General features: G+C 33.6%; 2 protein-coding genes across 7 annotated transcripts; both read left to right on the top strand.

Moving 5' to 3' along the window:
- The first annotated feature begins 7,770 nt into the window (after positions 1 to 7,770).
- On the top strand, positions 7,771 to 14,956 carry LOC148879680 (uncharacterized). Of its 6 annotated transcripts, none has more exons than XM_088961297.1 (4): positions 7,771 to 8,069; positions 8,321 to 9,223; positions 9,649 to 10,720; positions 14,574 to 14,956. In XM_088961297.1, the coding sequence occupies exons 2-4, from the start codon at positions 8,440 to 8,442 to the stop codon at positions 14,758 to 14,760; spliced, it is 2,043 nt and encodes a 680-aa protein (XP_088817423.1). In that variant the 5' UTR covers positions 7,771 to 8,069; positions 8,321 to 8,439; the 3' UTR covers positions 14,761 to 14,956. The 6 variants fall into 6 exon arrangements, with proteins under 6 accessions (XP_088817423.1, XP_088817427.1, XP_088817424.1 ...); XM_088961301.1 differs by having other exon boundaries at positions 14,603 to 14,956; XM_088961298.1 differs by having other exon boundaries at positions 9,655 to 10,720.
- LOC148879681 (uncharacterized) lies at positions 14,936 to 16,157 on the top strand. The gene is made up of 4 exons (XM_088961303.1): positions 14,936 to 15,092; positions 15,240 to 15,319; positions 15,607 to 15,758; positions 15,892 to 16,157. Exons 1-4 carry the CDS (start codon positions 14,936 to 14,938, stop codon positions 16,028 to 16,030), a joined length of 528 nt encoding a protein of 175 aa, XP_088817429.1. The 3' UTR covers positions 16,031 to 16,157.
- Positions 16,158 to 18,253: the final 2,096 nt, after the last annotated feature.

Here is an 18,253-nt window from a genome sequence, read left to right on the forward strand (position 1 = left end):
TTTTAGTAAACCCATAAAATATGAGGAATATTTTAGTAAATATCTCTTTCTATTATTTAGCTTTTCCTTAATAAATCTGTCCCATTCCCCTTCTCTCTTTTCTCGTTAAACCTCTCTCCTTCTTCATTTACCCTTTATAGCTCTCTCATTCACTCCCTTTCTCCTTCCCTTCTCCTACCCAATCCTCCCAATAGGCCAAGTGGGAAGAGACTTTCCTTTTCAAGGTAGGTCTCTATTTGCCAACTTACTTAACCAATTAGGAAACCAATTAGTAAAGGTCGCAATGGTTACAAAAGATTAACCTTCTCCGTCTTTTTTTTCCCTACATCTCACAAGTCCTTTCCTTTCTCCCGTTATTTTTTGTTTTTGTCGTTATTATGCGCCAAAAGAATTATTCAATAGAATCAATACCCATGCTTTAAATTACAAACTACTGAAACTAGCAGGTGTGTTACGCCAATATTCTGATTTTTACCCTGTTTTGAAAACAGACATTGCCATGTCTGCAACCAAGTTACACGCATAATTCTCATGACAACAGCAGAAGCTAGGAACTTTGAGCGTGCGAAGCCAAGGAAGGAAGCAGTAGTAAAGCAGACTAGCAGAGCAAAGGGATTGGAAAATAACCAGATAATGTAGTTAGAATTGGATGATTTTTCAGTGGAGCTTGGATTCCCAAGCATCCCTTCCGACTTCCTACAAGCTTCGATGGCTTTGTATCGCCAACAAATCGCCTTTCTCTATATCTTTAATAAATAAATCGCACTCAATCTCTAATCTCTGACAAATCCATTGGCTTCGAGTATCACTGAAAACCATTGAACTGAGATAAATCTTTTTGAGAAGGATCGTAAGAACAAAGGTATGATATGAGTGATTTCACCTAAAACACCTTCACTAAGGGCCATTTAAAATCACTTATATCATACCTGATACCTCCGTTAATCAGTTTTCCCAGGTAAGTCACTCAAAGCACATCGCCACCAAGTTTATTAATTTGCTGATTTATACTCTATCTCAGATTCCCAACGTAATTAGAATGCCTTATTTGTATTTCTGGTTGGTCATAATTTCCCCTCTGAAATTTTTCTAAGAAACGTTCTAACCCATTCGCAGTTGTTGTGTTCGCTTAAAAAAGAAAACACTGTAGAAGCTATTCGGGCAAAAGAGATGGTTTAAATGGGTTGGGTATTGGTCAAATCTGTGTTCTGTTGGATTCAGGTCCGACCCATTACTCTTAAGTGACGTGTAACCTTGAATAATTATTTATTTTATGATAATTTTGAAAAATTACAATAACTAACAATAATATAAATAATTGTTTCCACATATTTAGATAATTAACAATAAAATAAATAATTTTAAAAATTTGTTGTTATTGAATAAACTAAATAATTGTTAGTAGTATAGAATTATTGAAAATAAAATCAATAATTATTTTATGATAATTTTGAACAATTACAGTAATTATCAATAACATGAATATTTTTTTCTCAATATTATTTAGTTTATGATAATTTAGAATAATTACAGTAATTAAATAATTGTTTTTATCATAATTAAATAGTCAATTTTCTCATAATTAAATAATTAATTATTCAAAATTATTGTTAAATTATTAAGACAAACTATTGTAATTATTTTCATTCATTAGTAATTATTAAAATTTATTAATTAATGTGGAATTATTCAACAATAGCTCTCACTAATTAATTAATGTGAAATTATATTTAATTTCAATTGTTAGTATAATACAACTATTTAAAATTTAAATAAGTAATGTGAAATTTAATTTCATTTTGAAAAAAAAAATTTATTCAATAAATTAAATAATTGTTAGTAATATAGAATTATTGAAAATAAAATAAATAATTGTTTGATGATAATTTTGAATAAATACAGTAATTATCAATACCATAAAAATTGTTTTTCTCAAAATTATTTATTTTATGATAATTTTAGCAATTATTATATTTAATAATATTTATTTGAAAACACCACACTCATGTAATCTAGATTAATTGATTATTTATTTAACTTAAGTGGATCTTAATTAATTGCAATTCTACATTGATGGGTAAATAATAGAGTGGATAAACACAACCTACAAAATGATACTTGGGACTTGGATAGAGAAGGCAATTTTCCCCATCCCTGCTAGGTACTGAGGATTATGAGGACTAAAGTCCCCAAACCGACCCAACCCTGAATGTAATATATTAATATATTAAATATTTTAAAAATTGGGGTAGTTACTTAAAAAATTGGGGTAAAAGATGGGGTGTATGATCCCCACCTTGAACATGACCCATTGCCATTGCTATACTTGAACCAATTGGGCCCAATTGAGAATATTATATGGCTAATATTTATCATATTTTGTTGTTTATTTTACTTTCCTTTGACAAATCCCAAGCATCGTGCAAAGGTCCCTTAGTATATATTAAAACAAGGAAGTCTAGAATTTTTTTTCTTTTATTTTTTTATTTTTTTAATCCATGTCATTTTCTAAACTATCAATTAGAAATTTTACTTTCCCCAAAAAAAGTCTTCCTAAAATCTCTCTTTCTCTCTCTCTCTCTCTCTCTCTCTCTCTCTCTCTCTCTCTCCCACACACACACATGTTCCAATAACCTAAATAATCTAATATCCTAAAATTTCTCCTAAACAACCTCCCCCACTATTCCCAACTTTCTCCTAAGTTATCTCTAATTTAGTAGAGAGTTTCTCTCATAAATTATCTCTAATTTTTATTTATCTTCTCCCCGCTTTTTATCTACATCTATCTAAAGAAAGTTTGAATTAAAAAATTTAAGAATTATTTAAATATTACAACAAAATTATATAATAACTTTAAAATATTTATTAAAATGGAAAAAAATATAATCAATTTAATAATATTCATATTATTAATAATTATATATTTTACAAAACTCATCACGAAATTATGTCAAACAATATAAATTATGATTTCTTCGATTATTCACTCTAAATGTTATTCAAATAATAAAAATCTAACATTAAAATATGAAATATTATTTAAATATTTCAATAACTAAATATTAAAATTAATATTTCAAATAGTTATGAAATAACTTTCAATTATAATAAATAGATCAAGATTTTAAATATTTAGTTAAATAAATAAATATTTTAAACAATGAAATATTTAACATAACTAGATTTTAAATAGTTAAAATAACAAAATTATATATTAATAGTACTATAATTTTATGGATTACTAAATTCAACGAGTAATTAATATTTTAAAATTTAAATAATGATATTATTGCAATAAATAAATAATATTGTAAATAACTAATTTCATTTATATCAATTAATAATTCTAGAGAATAACTTTCAAAAAAATTAGTGTTTATTAATAATAATTTTAAAAACTTAATCTATATATATTATATGTTTATATATACTAAAATTAATATTTATTGTATTTTAGTAATTATTTATTGTTTTTGTGATAAATATATTTTCAATAATTATGTATAAATCTATTTTTGTTTCTTATTTAATAGAAAATTTTCAATAATTATTAGAGTTTGAACTACTCTTATTTAGATTTTTAAATTTAATTTATTGTGTATTTTTGCTATAAATTTTTAATAATTATTGGAGACTAAACTATTGTTCACTGGTTGGTTTGGTTTAGTTATAGGTTGTTTGGCCAACCAAATTGACCTAGTCAAGTTAGGCAGTTGGTCACTTAGGTTATATCGGTTTGGGTTAATTTTCGATTTAGTAAGTCGGTTCGAAAGATTTAAACTTAAAAAATTAAGTTTAAAAATTAACTTTATATTAAAAAAATACAATGGCATTATTAAAAAATAAATTTATGATATAAAATATTTTAGCCTAAGAAATATTAGAATTTTCCAACTTTCCTATTTTAAAAATATAAAATATTAATATATATTTATTATTAGGTCATTCGATTTTAGTTAGTTTGGTTAGTTGGATAGGAATGGCATGGGGCGGGGACGAGGAGCCTCTCCTTATCCCCGTCCCCAAGAAAATCCCCATCCCCACTAATGGGTACAAAGTTATCCACATCCCTATCTCCACGGGGATCCCCTTCCCTACGAGGATTCCCACTCCCCTTGATTATTTATAATGTCAACCATTATGTTTTTGTTTTTCATTTTATTTAAAAAATAATAATAAACTAATTAAAATTTACAATCCTATTAGAAAAGAATCAAACATATTCAACCATATTTTTAAAAATATTAACATATAGACAATAAATATATATATATATATATATATATATTAGCGGGAATCCCATGGGACAGGGATCGGGGTCCCCGCGGGCAAGGAGTGCTCTCCCTGTCACCGCCAACAAGGATGAAAATTTCCCCATCTCCATCCTTACGGGGGGGAAATCATCCCCATCCTTGCCCCATTCAAGGCAAATCCCCACGGGGGTCAGGGAAGTGGGGAAAATTGTCATCCCTACGTTTGTATTGTAAAAAAAATATTAAAAGTAGTATATAAAATATAAATGATTATTAATTATTATACATAACAATTGTATACTCTTACACATTTCTATTGTATCTTTAACTTAACAAATCCCCACTAGTACATACTAAAACATAATAGTCTAGAAATTTTCTCTTTTTTATTTTTTATTCCATGTCATTTTTTGAAACAACCAATGAGATGCTTTCCTTCCCCACAAAAAATTACCAAATCTCTCTCTTTGTCTCTCTCTCTCTCTCTCTCTCTCTCTCTCACTCACTCCCACACCTTCCCAATAACCTAAATTATATCCTCTCTTAAAATTTCTCCTAAACTACTTCCCCTGCTTTCTTCTAAATTTTCTCTAATTCCTATTTATCCCTCGAATTATTTCTAATTCCTATTTATCTCATAATTTGTCTCTAATTTAGAAGAGAGTTTCTCTCCTAAATTGTTTAAATTAAATATTCTAAAGAAATTATATAATAACTTTAAAATATTTATTAAAAAAATAATTATAATATTCATATTGTTAATAATTTTATATTTTTACAAAATTCATCACGAAATTCTATACTTACAATATAAATTATGATTTTCCGGATGACTCAATTTAAATATTATTCAAATAATAACAATTTAACATTAAAAAATAAAATATTATTTAAATATTTCAATAACTAAATATATTAAATAAAAAACTATTAAAAATAGCTAAACAATTATATAACAAAGTATTTAATATTATATAATAAATTTAAAATAAATAAAATTTAAATAAGGAAAATTTTAAATAACTAAATATTTTAAATAATGAAATATTTAACATTACTAGATTTTAAATACTTAAAATAAACGAAATTATGTAATAAGTTTAAAAAAGTTTCTTAAAATTAGAAAAATAGTTATAACATAATATTATTTAAATATTTCAATAACTAAATATCTTAAATAACAAACTCTTAAAAATAGTTAAATAATTATATAGCAAAGTATTTAATATTATATAATAAATTTAAAATAAATAAAATTCAAATAACAAAAATTTTAAATAATTAAATATTTTAAATAATGAAATATTTACAATTACTAGATTTTAAATAGTTAAATTAACGAAATTATATAATAAATATAAATATTTTCTTAGAAGTAAAAAATAATTATAACATAATATTCAAATTAATAATAATTTAATATTTTACAAAATTAATAATGCAATTGTGTAATAATTATTGAATATTAAACTACTATTATTTAACTTTTTAAATTTAATTTATTGTACTTATTGGATTTATTGTATTTTTAATAACTTATTGAATCATATTTATTATATATTAAACTATTATTTGAGATTACACTATTTATTGACTAATTTAGTATTTTTTTAGTATTAATTGTATTTTTATTATCAGTATATTTTCAATAATTGTGTATTTTTACTATAAAATTTTGAATGGATAAAATTCTTAAACTACCTTATGGTTTATCTAATTGACTAAGTGCACCCTTATGTTTGAAAATTGACTGACGCTACTGTTTCAAAAATTTACCATCGCTGTTAAAATATTAAAAGAAGGGATAAAATACTCATTTTGCCCTTAAATCAAATTCAAAGATCTAGGGTTTCCCTTATACCGTCGTTATTGTTTTCACCTGTTTCAAGGATGTACAACCACTGCCACTACAACTTGAACCAGCGGCGGTAGCAACTTCCTTTTTTGGAATAATCTCAGTCTTCCTGGACGTTCTTCTTTCTTCTGACATCTTTCTTTTACGTCGTGCCCTTCTTTATTTCTTGATTTCTTTTTTCTTGAACCCAACCCTCAGTTCCTCACCAACCTTTGTCTTAGTCTCACTATCATCATCAAAAGAGAGGAGAGACAGAAATATAGAAATAAAGAGAAAGAGAAGGTCCAGAAGGAGAAGAGCAGCACACGAATAAAAAACTCATCTCCTAGAGATTAACTTAATCTCCACTCAAGGCCTCGAAGTCCCCACTGCTAACATTCGGTGCATGCAGACTTACACCGTCGCCTAGGTCGACTCCGCCACCAAGCTTCACACCCATGTCAACCATGTTGGTTGTGAAAACCCCACCTGGAATGACAAGTTCATCTTTCGCGCCTCCTTCGCTTTCCTCTCCATCGACACCTCCACCGTCTCCATTGAGACTTACGTTGTCGGCTACTTGAAATATGCTCTCATTGGTACAGTCTGTTTTCTCATTGGCAATTGTCTCTCCTCCAACATTCCCTCCTTCTCCGCCCCTCCTCCGGTAGATTTCATGGCCTACTGAACATTGGTGCTATGGTTATCAAAAACCGCACTGACTTCGTGGCCTTGAATGGATTCTCTACGATCAAGTATTGTGATCTGATGGGAAAGAACCACTCCCACTAGAGTGACTGCCAATCCATACAACCATCCAAGATCAATAAAAGCTCCTTTGAAGAATCTTGCGAGCATTCACGTAGAGATTATTTCGGAGAATATTCGGATGATTCAGAGTCCACCGCTTCTTCATGATACGCCACTGTTCCATCGTCGCTGCTACAACTCAAATGAAGGGGCCGGAGGTGGAGGGGGCAATCGCTGCCATTGGCTAAGGACCAACCAACTCAAATGAACAGGTTCCACTGTTCCATCGTCGCTACGTTCAAGTGTTTTTTTTTTGAAAATATGGTAAACAATGTTCATGCCTCGTAAATCACAATCTTCTCGATGCATTAAACGCCAAATTTGGTGTTTCGTTGCATTAGAGGGCCGTTGTTGACATAGTGCTGATTCGTACCAAATAAACTGCACATTCAAGAAACACAATGATGAAAATCACTTTACCAATTGGCTGTTCGATACCAACAGCCTTTCCTGTCGAGGAGCATGCATTTGTTTTTATTCAAAATAAATCAATGGGCAATTATTAATTTGCCCATTCTCATGGTAACATGTCCAAACCAAAAACTCTCACAACAAAAAAGGTTATTGACTCCAGCCAAAGTTTTTCCTTACCAAATATCAAAAAGGTGAAAAACATGTGACGGGATCTGCTCCTCACAAATGGGCGCCTCACAGCCATGGAGCATTTTTCCAATGCATGATGATGTTCGTATGAGACGCCTGTGAGGCGCCAGGGATAAGGAGCAGATCCGGTCTCGAAAAACTGGAAGAAACAAAAACATTACCAAACAGATTAACATGCGTGGGTCGGAATGGGAAACATCTGCGCCCCACAACGTCTCACACGCATCCCTGCCGTGCATTGAAAACATCTCCACTGATAATACCAGTTCCGGAGATGTTTTCAATACATGGCGAAGATGTGATGTGGGACACTGTAGGGCGCAGATCTGAACTCGTGCACATGTTAATCTGTTGCAAAGAATCCTGCTGCCACGTAGCCGAACCACAACTTCTTCTTCTGAAACATGTAAGGGCAAAACGTTAATTCTCTTCCGGGGCTTCTTTTCGGTTATTTGAGTCTTCCTCCATACTACAGTCTGACGCTCTCGTTTCGTCCATTATTCTCCCCGAACTGCATAGTCCGAAGAAGTAGAGGTCTTGTAAAGTCTGGAGGGGCAGAATCTCAACCTGTAAGCATCATTTTGGTTCTACCTTCTTCTTCTTCCTCTTTTGCTCATTTAATCTTCCTCTTTAATTAGAAACTCTGAAACCGCATCCGTTGTTCCTTGGGTTGAGTTGGGTTTCGAAGAACATTATGCTGTTGCATGAAGTTTTAGTTTGTTTTCCTTTGCTTTAGTTTTCCTCGTTCTCCATTAAAAGCTGTTTTTGTTCTTTCTTGTTTTGCTTTGTGAAACATGTCTGATGAAATGTACGAAATTAGGGTTTCTGAACTTGGAAGTCCCGTCGTGACCGCTGACATTGATGCGGAGGAGAACGAAAACCACAGCATTTCAGAAATATTTTCCTTCTTGAAATCGGTTTACAGGACTGCGGGTTTAGATGAAGCTCGATATAAAAGCTATGGAGGTCGAGAAAAAGAGAAATTCAGAGGAGTTTAAAGAGAACGGTTCTGGGAGACCCGAGGGTGAATTAGAAAAAGAGTTGAAATTCTATCGAACAAGGTCTAGTGAGTTGGAAGAAAAGAATAGGGAGGCTGAAGATCGTTGTAGGGTTTTATTAATGGAAGTTGAGCATAAAAAGAAAGACCACGAAACTCTAAAAGACAAGTTTAGTGAGTTGGAGCTTAGAAAACTTGATGTTGAAGATAGGCTAAGGGAGCACATGAGATCTTATGACGACATCAAGGAGAGGCTTACTCGTCTGGAAGAGGATTACAAAGTAAGTTGTGAAAGAGAGAAAAGTGCAAGAGAAAGAAATATTAATTTATCGGAGGAGATGAAGAAGATGGAGCAAGATACAAAGGAGAAACATCTTCAACTCAAGATGGAGAATATGGCCTTAGAGTCTGCTAAAAGGAGGGCTGAGAATGAGATTGAGATTTGGAAGAAGAATTTTAGAGAAATGGAGTTGCGAGTCTCAAGGTTGGAGGAAGTGGATTCGTCTTTGAGATCTGAGGAGGCAGGAGCTGACTATGACAAAGAGGATTTAAGTAATGTAATCAAAATACAAGATGAAGAAAATGCTGGAATCAGTAATTCTCACTTGGTCAATCCGCAAACCCAAGAGAGAGAGCTAAATGATGATGGAACGATTAAATCTTTTGGCAATAAAGGGTCTATTTGCTTTTCCCCAGTTGAAGAAAATGAACATGTTCAGGTCCGAGGTATTGACAAATTCATTTAGTTTCAGTCAGATTTTTATTCTTTATCACATTTATGCTTTAATCTGTGTTGTTTTTTTCCTGTACATTATATAGTCTGTAGGAGTTTATGTTAGTTTTCATGAAGAGACTTTTTTTGTTCTCTTATACAAAAGATAACTTTTTGTTCTTGAGGCTCAGTTTGGAAGGAGTACAAATGCAAATATGTAAAGTACAAATACATACAAAGTAATATAAAATGTATGGTTTTGTACTCTACAAATTTGTATTTGTACTCCTTCCAAACTGAGCCTGAGGATTCACATTATATGTTAATGTTACTCTGACTTTCAGTAGAAAGTAATTCACATGCATTGTCACACATGTAGGCCATGAAAGAAAATAGTAGTACAGCTTTCATTGTACCTTTCACTTTTTTTTTTGGACAGCTACAGGTTCACCTTCTATTAATATGCGACTTAAGTCTTTGGTTAATGATCAGGAAGAGAAAAAAAGCATTTCTTTAGAAACTGAGGTGCAATATGGAACTCGAGTTAGAAAGCAGTTAGTATTTGAGAGAGAAGAGAACAACAAAAAGACACCTCCATCCATGCTTAGTAATGTCATACCCAGACTCATACCTGCATCTGGGGATGTCATTGAGATCAGTGAAAGTGATGATGAAATGGGGGCTGCTACTTTGCCTACTTCTAACATCAGAAACAGCAGAGTGACTGCTACTTCTGTTGACTGTTCTCTACGTATTCTGAACAATGAAAGGGAGAAGAAGTGCTTGATGAAGGAAAACTCAGATAAGAGAACGGGGGAAAATGAGAGCAGTAGTGAGGAGAATTTCCCATTCACTTTAGCACCCAAAAGAAAACGGGCTTCCAATATAGTTACCAGTGAGAGTGAGGGTGATGATGATGATGAAGATAAGATTCCCATTGCTAAACTTAAGATGATGAAACACCAAGAGTTAGGCTGTGGACCCTTAGATTCTCCTACTTCTGGGGTTGTCAATCCTGAAGAATCCCTAACCCCACTGAGGCGGCGTATAGTTACTTTGAGACAGTGCGAAGAAAAAAAGGGTGGGGTAGAAAGAACCTCTCTGAATAAGTTGGCAAATTGTGGTCCTAAATATCAGAATCAAATATTTGTAACTGCTGACAATGTTGAGGAGGATGAAATGGAAACTGGATCAGATAATGAGAGTGAAAGTTTGTCTGGATTTATTGTTAATAGCTCTGATGATTCAGAAAGCAAAAATGATTCTAGTGATTCAGAAGATTCAACAGATGGTGAAGCCTTTTATCAGATATTATCAAGAATCCGAAGGAACAAAAATAATAAATCAGGATGGGAATATGAGGCTGATATGCTTTCATCATTTGAAAAGGATTCTGAACTGTGTTTGAAGGCTGTTTGTGCTCTTTATCGCCAACAAACATCTGAGGAAAAGTCAGCGAAGGGTTCTTTGTATTACAATAACCGAGGGTTTAATAAGTTTGATGCTCTCAGGTATGCATTAGGAAAGTTTCTTTTATGATTATTCTATATTGACAAAAACGAGCTTTTCATAACTATAATTGAAACTCTCTACCTTGATTATAATGAAGTGTCATCTCATTTATATTTTGTATGGATACCTTGTATGGATACGTCTGCATCTTTTCCTTCTCTAGTGTGACTCAGTAATTTGTTTACTGAGCTTATTAACAATAAATATTGTTAAAGTTATAACAATATGTGCTGTAACCAGTGTTACATGGACCAAGTGTTCATGTCAAACACTGACACTCTACGGATTCTTAAGGAGAAATTTCTTTATATGGTTTTCTCTTTCCTCTCACTTATTTGGCACAAATGGACATCTAATGTACATTATGAATTCCATCTTTTCTTATAGAATGTTTGCTGCAGGCATGAAAGCAGGGAAGGAATCATCATCATCTATGCCTTGTGTTGGCTGCATCAGTCCTGTTTTGTTCAGTGACATGTCCCTTGTTAAATTATGAGCCCTTAAATTATTTCTTACTACAACACATGTCCTTTTTGGTTTGCCGCTAGCAATTTTAGCTAGGGGTGTTCAAATTCAGATATTTAATTGAAAACCAAGCTGAATAAGTTAGTTTGTTTCGCATTCAATTTTTTTCAAAATGTTGGTTTTTGGTTTCAGTTTGGTTTGACTGAAATTTTCAGCTGAGCCAAACCATAAATCAAACAAATATAATATACATATTAGTATATTAAATATATAATATTTTATTTAATATTTGCATCTTAAAATGCGTCCTCTGTTATGCTCCATTGTCTTTCACCTCTATTCTGTTTAACAAGGATCATGAACTAAAACCAAAGACAACTATAGTTATGCAGGCTGTGTTTGGTTTATATCAAATTTCAACATCTCATTTATGGGACCAATTGAACCAAAACAAACTAAACTGAACTGAACTCCATTTGGTTCAGTTTTGAAATCTAGTTCAATTTAGTTTGGTTTATGATATTAGTTAAACCAAAAAGTCAGTCAAGTCCTTGATTCTAACCAAACCAAACCGACTGAATGTACGCCCTTACTTTTTAGCCCGTTCAACTTGTAACATATCACTTCTCTTTGGTAAAAAACATATAATTTCTCTTACGGGTGCAAGCGGGGAAGGAATCCATGGAGAAAATCAAATTTCACTTGATTCCTTGTTGAGTGGTAGTTTCATAATTTATGGATGTTTTTAATTTTGGTTAATTTCAGTTTTTTAATAGTTATTTTCTAGTTTGTTATGTCAAGATGTATTGACATCAGGACATGCAATTGGGGATGTTGGAGTCACTGCCATCTACACTGTCTCCATTTACAAAAGACTTTGCCTGCATATTAGCATGTTTGATCCCGTGCCTCCTAAATGGAGGGGGTGCCATCAGTGATTTAAAAGGCACACCTAGGTTCATAGGCGAAGTGCATTTCAAGGTCTGCTCCTCACCTAGTCCCAGGTGCAGTCCCTTTGAAAAGGTGCACACCTTTTGTGCCTAGGTGTGCACTTGGTGCACCTTATGCCTCAACTGAGGCATGTGCCTCAATCAAATTTTGTGCTTTTTGAGTCATGGTGGCTGGGCTGGGGGCTTTGCCCCCTCGGACCCCCAACACAAGTCCCTTGAGGCAAGCCCAAACAAATCTATGTTAGTGTCTTAAATTCTTAAAGCTGTACGAAAAATGGTTTTATAATTTTAATTATAGTTCATTATCTTTTAAAATATTCCGTGTATTAAGAAGAATAAATGAACAACATTAGAAAAAAAAGGGCTTGTTTTTTGTACAGTAAGAATTTAAGACCTAACATTAGACTTGTTTGGGCTTGCTCAAGGGGCTTGGTATAAAGGTGGCTCATAGAATTAGGAGGTTGTGTAAAAGTTGTGGAGGATAAGGTGACAGAGAGTGGGGGATGATTAAGTAGAAATTGATCAAGCATTTAAGATATACAAGAAAGTGGTTGATAAAGAAGTAGAGGTGGGAAAGAATTAGGGTTGTTTTTCTGAGGTGGTGAAACATACCTGGAAAGTGTATTGGAATTAGAAGTGGAGGCAATGGGAAGTCCTAAATTGACATCTACAAAGCCCAATTGTCCATCTAGTAGGTCAGGGTGTTTTCATTTTAGGGTGGATGGGAAAAAGATGGAATTTATTGAAGTATTTAGATGTCTCAAAGGTGTAATGGTCATGGTTTAAAGTATCGATACACCCAAATGTATCGGCATGGGTATATCGATACTTTTTACCCCACACAGTTTTTATTTTTGTTTTTTTTTTCAAAATTTCATTTTTATACATATTTTTACATTCTTAATCAATAAAAGGATTGGTTTCCTGAAGACACCTTTAAATAAGTGTATCGGAAACCCAATGATACGATAAGATACATGCGATACTTTGGACCTTGGTAATGATAGGGATATACTGAATTGGTAAAAAACTAAGAGGGCTGAAAAGGATTGTAGGTTGGGGGTTTATTTTGCATTAGTAAAGAACTATGAGTGGGTCTTGTTGGTAGGGGTTTTGTTTGTATTTTGAGGTTGTGGGTCTTGTTGAGAGGAGTAGGTGTTGCAAAGGATGTGTTTGAATGCGGTGTAAATACTGGCCTGGAGGAGTTCTGCATTCATTGGTTTAAAAAAGTGGTGATTATTGATGTAAAGATTTACATCGATTTTATGAGAGAGAAATTTCCCTCAATAACCGATGTAAAACTCAACCTGGTATTTACATTGATTTTTGGCGGTCATTTACGTTTCATCCAAACTGCTACAAAAACGGACTGCAGTGTAAAATAACACCGGTCTGGTATTTACACCGCAAAAAAAATGCAGCCTAAGGTGTTAGAGCAAGGGCCAAGGATTTATTTTAGTTGGGTGTGCCGCTTGATTCCTTGTCACCTAAGATTGTAACTTTCATCTTTTGTTCAGTTTTTTTTTTTTATGAAATTTTTATGTACCATCAGAAGCTCAGTCTGATTGCAACATGCTACATTTTTTCTTTTTATATTTTGCCAAAATACAAAGCGCACAAGAACATGGAATATGTACAACCGTGGTTATTGGCATGTGGTATGCCTACTTTGATTAGATATATTTGTGTATATGTAGTCTGTACCACTTTCCAAGATTTGGGAGCTTGCTGTCTCTCACGCCTCATGTTCTTATCAGAATAAGATACCTGTGAACATGTCCTATATCATTGATGTTCTGTTACTTACAAAATTTTAAAACTGTGAGCCATTTTTACTTGGCTTAATTATTTTGAAAATTTTCTTTTCTATTTTGGTTATAAAAGAGAATAAAATGTACTGAATTTCACAAAAGCAGTGAGCAACTGTTCTGGTGTAGTAAGTCCAGCACCTTTCCCTGCATTACTTAATGAAGTTGATAGTTTTCTTCCAAGTTGTTTCATTTATGTATTACACTTGCACCTTTAGGTTCATATAGGGACCCGCAATCTAGCAACTTTTCCCAAGTCTCTTGAGATAAGTCCCATCATAACCAGATCAACCTCTATCTGCAGCCCAACCTATGGTACAAAATTACAAATAGGAGATTAGAAGTTTAATCCTCCCATTTCTCATTCAGGGCTTTTATAATAGTCTGGATCTGCTAGCAACAAACAATGCTAGGTACGTAACAGTTTTGTGCAACCTGTCAACAGTTGTGCTCAATTGCATTTTCTCGTGTTGAGGTCCTCGAGGAGAGGTGGCATAAAACTATGATGTGCCTAGTATTCCGCTACTGTCAGATCTGGAGTCCAATGTATATGTAAATTCAGTGGTTATTGAATGTAGCTTTGTTTTATCCGTTTATGTACGTTTCCATCCTTGAACATTTCTTTCTAGGGGCACCACATTGGCTGAATTTCTTACAGATGGGGACCCACGTGGAGATCTGAAGAAGTCCGTTGAGGAATTGGAGAGGTTTGATCCTAGAGCACTCGAAGAATGCAAAAGACTGGCTGCTAAATACTCCAAACAGTTATTCAACATTTACCAGAACAAGGAGGACCCTTTATTTCTCCCTTCCTAATAGGACTGGTTGTGAATCTTGATCAGATAGGGCACAGTTTAGACATTCTGGTTTTCCTTAAAGTAAATAGAGTAGGATAGAGTGTTTGTAGTGTGCTTCAGTTCTTTGTTAATGTTATACAGGAGTTCAGAGAGGCTTGTTTTATTTGCTAATACGATCACTGCTATTAACAGCAATGGCATCCATCATTGTGGTAGCTCTTTATCCTCTTGTAGAATCATGTAACCGATGGATAGGTCCGTTTGATCATACCGGAGGGCTTCTTGTTCTTTGCGTCAAGCTAAAATCCCACCACAATAAAATTGGAAATGAAAATCCCCTAGCCCATGAAGGTATGCCGCTAGATCCAGAATTGATGGGAGACAGATTCCATGTTCGCCCCTTTCTTGGTTTATTTCCTGATCCAGGAATTTTATATTTGGTGGCATAGTCTGTGGTTGTAGATCACTGATTTTTTTTATTTTTTATTTTTTTTTTAGGTTCAACTATGATACCGGAAAGGCGTGATATTGAAAATTCTTGTGATCAATCAACTGGTATTATAAAGACATGGTTCAAGGTATCGATACGTATCGGTTGATGTGTATTATTCCAGGACCCCTCCAGTATGCCTTTATAGTGGGTGTATCAGGGGTCTGACTGGTTCAAGGGGGTAGAGTTGTCTTAAATCGGTTTCCATGAATCGGTTTTAGAAAAAAAATAAAAAAAAGTAAAAGGAAAAACAGTATCGATTCGTCCAATATGCCCTTATTGGTGTATTGGGCGTATCAATATTTTGAACCTTAAAGGTGAACCAATCAGGTGGTATTTGATTGATCATAGGTTCTCCCTTCTTTTTTCATGAAGGAATATACATCACGAGGGTTTTACAAGTCTGGGGTAGTTCGTCCCCATAAATCACTCGGACAGATAAGGCTAAAAGATCCAACTAGAATTAATGGAAGGAGGATCCTTGTGTCCATCATTACCCAGCCAATGTGCCGCCACATTTGCTACAGGTAAGGCGTACGAATAATGCATATTCACCTCAAAACTTGTGCAAATATCATGGCACATTCCAATAATTGTTTCATTCCCCATAAGATTATTCATGACCAGCTCCGAATCATTGTTGCACTTTTAAACCTTCAGGCCGGTTGATGACCTTCTAATTCGAGTAGAGTGGCATAAAAAGAATATCTGGGGAATGTTAATCCAGGTTCGTCAAAGAGATTTATTAAAGGAAAAAGAGCACATGGGTTTTAGTTTCTTTAATACTCTGCGGAGCTAGAGGTTCTTGGAATTGTATAGGCTGCGTTTATTTTCGTTGTAAATGAGAATCAATGTAAAACTCTATTGTTAGTTTGCATTTGTACGCATTTGTTTTCGGTGTAAATATGAATTAGTGTAAAATTCTGCATTCAGTCCGTGTTTTTACACGTTTGTTTTCAATATAAGGGTTACAGTCCACTAAAATTTAAAACTTATCAATTGAATTTTACATCGATGCATTTTCCACCGAAAACAGATGCCAGCCATAATAATTTTATAAAACCTGTTGTTGGTGTGGGTGACTTTGATTGCAGATGAGAAGTGGAGGGATCTCAAAGTGGAATTCAGTTCGGCCAATTTCTAGTCCCTCAGCATGAACTACCTTGCCAAGTTTTGAAACAAACCCAGAAGCATATAAGACAACAGGGGTGTGTAATTCAACTCTGAAGATGATCACATTCCAAAACCACATCCACCAGAAGGTGGGTTGTAGCTTCCACAGCTTCCATGAGATGAGGTTGGTGTACTTCCTGTAGAGCCGCCACTTGAACCGTGTGATGTGATAGTGTTCCTTGAGAAGAGGTCCTGTGAGAAGCTGCATCCCAATGTGGAAAGCAACATTAGGGGGTGTAGGACCTCATATTATCCATTACAAGTGCGACCAGAAGAGTGGAAGCAACTTGGGTTTGTATATAAAGAAGGTTTTGAGTCTTATGACTTCTACTCAACCACATTTGATAGCTGATGCATAACGATGCCAAGCAAGAAGTAGAAGGAAAAACTAGAAAAAGCAATTCTGCAACGCAAGGGGACTATGCAGTACCTATATGGGCTTGTTCTTTTGTGTCATCCGGATAAGGTGTTTTTCTAGGCTTGGCCAAGGATTATTTAATCACAAGGATTATTTAAGTAAATCATGAGAAACAACGTGAGTGGATTTTTGGCAGGTGGATAAATAATTTACCCACGCTTTAGGTTTTATAAAAAAAATTATCATGGACCCCATTGTAGTGGCAGACGAACATGGGATTATTGCATTTTCATGAAAATCACATACTTATCCCCCATTTTTACGCAAAATGAACATGATCTATACGTCTTTTTGCATTACATAAACGTCACACATAACAAACACATACAAATGAGGTCAAGGATTTAGAGAAGAAATTTTCCATGGATTAATGTATGGGAAAATTTATAAAACCAAAACCAAGACGTTTAAGGGGGTTGGAATTTATTTAATAAATGTTTGTACAACATTTATTTTGAAAAACGAAAAAATTGATTGAAAAACATTTTTTGATATTTTTTAGCAACAAGCACCATTAAGTGCATTACATAAGCTGAATACTGAAAAAATACCTTAGTGTTGGGGGGAAATATTAAAGGACAGATTCTCCAACATATGACTCTCACACAAATCGAAACAATCAAATACTATTTCAAATTCTATGGGAGGAAATGCCTATGTGGCACCAAGCTTGTACTGTTTTCTATATAAACGTCAACAGAACCAAAAACCATATAAACAACAAGATGGTGTTTGGTTCTATGGTTGTTTATTTGAAAAGTGATACCAATCTATCACCACATAGGCAATTATTTCAAAATGCTATTTGATAAGATTGTTTATTAAATAAACATTTTCTCAATTTGTGTGAAAGGCAACCATTGGAAAAACAACACTTTTAATGTTTTCCCCAACACTTAGCCATTTATTTATTATTGAGCTTATGTGGCACCTAATAGTGTCTATATGTCAAAAGCTCCCCTGAATTTTCCAACAATCATATAAACCTCTCTTGAGTTTTGATCTTAACAAATACCGCCCCTATAATTTAGAAAATATGTACAAACACATATCTTCTATAGGTTTTCAGGGGAAAGAAGTTAACACGATGCATTGATTATTTTAAAATACCATACTTACCCTTAACTTTGTCTTCTCTTTATTTTATTTTTCCACCCGGAACTTCATGCCAAAGGCAATAAAGAAAGACGATCTCAGGAAAAAAAAAATCTACCTCTAAGGTCTTCACTTTTAGTGGTGGACTGAAAACAACTTAATAGGTGATGACTGATGAGGTGGGTTTGGTTTAAGATAGAAGAAGGCGAATGGATGATAAAACTCCCAAGGAGGGCAAGGGTTGGAGTCTCTGTCAAATTGCCCTTGTGACTCCTTTGTCCTCTTCTTAGAATTTCTCTCAATGGAAAATTTCTCGCCCAACTTTTTCTCTTATAA

This window comes from Nelumbo lutea, chromosome 1 (genome assembly GCF_056320005.1).
Source record: "Nelumbo lutea isolate HS-2025 chromosome 1, American lotus-T2T, whole genome shotgun sequence".
Lineage (NCBI taxonomy): Eukaryota > Viridiplantae > Streptophyta > Magnoliopsida > Proteales > Nelumbonaceae > Nelumbo > Nelumbo lutea.

Coding starts and splice junctions, on each gene's coding strand:
- LOC148879680 (XM_088961297.1), top strand. CDS start 8,440: ATGAAGCTCGATATAAAAGCTATGGAGGTCGAGAAAAAGAGAAATTCA. Junction 9,224..9,648: donor TGAACATGTTCAGGTCCGAG/GTATTGACAAAT, acceptor TTTTTTGGACAG/CTACAGGTTCACCTTCTATT. Junction 10,721..14,573: donor AATAAGTTTGATGCTCTCAG/GTATGCATTAGG, acceptor ATTTCTTTCTAG/GGGCACCACATTGGCTGAAT.
- LOC148879681 (XM_088961303.1), top strand. CDS start 14,936: ATGGCATCCATCATTGTGGTAGCTCTTTATCCTCTTGTAGAATCATGT. Junction 15,093..15,239: donor AAATCCCCTAGCCCATGAAG/GTATGCCGCTAG, acceptor TTTTTTTTTTAG/GTTCAACTATGATACCGGAA. Junction 15,759..15,891: donor TGCCGCCACATTTGCTACAG/GTAAGGCGTACG, acceptor TTAAACCTTCAG/GCCGGTTGATGACCTTCTAA.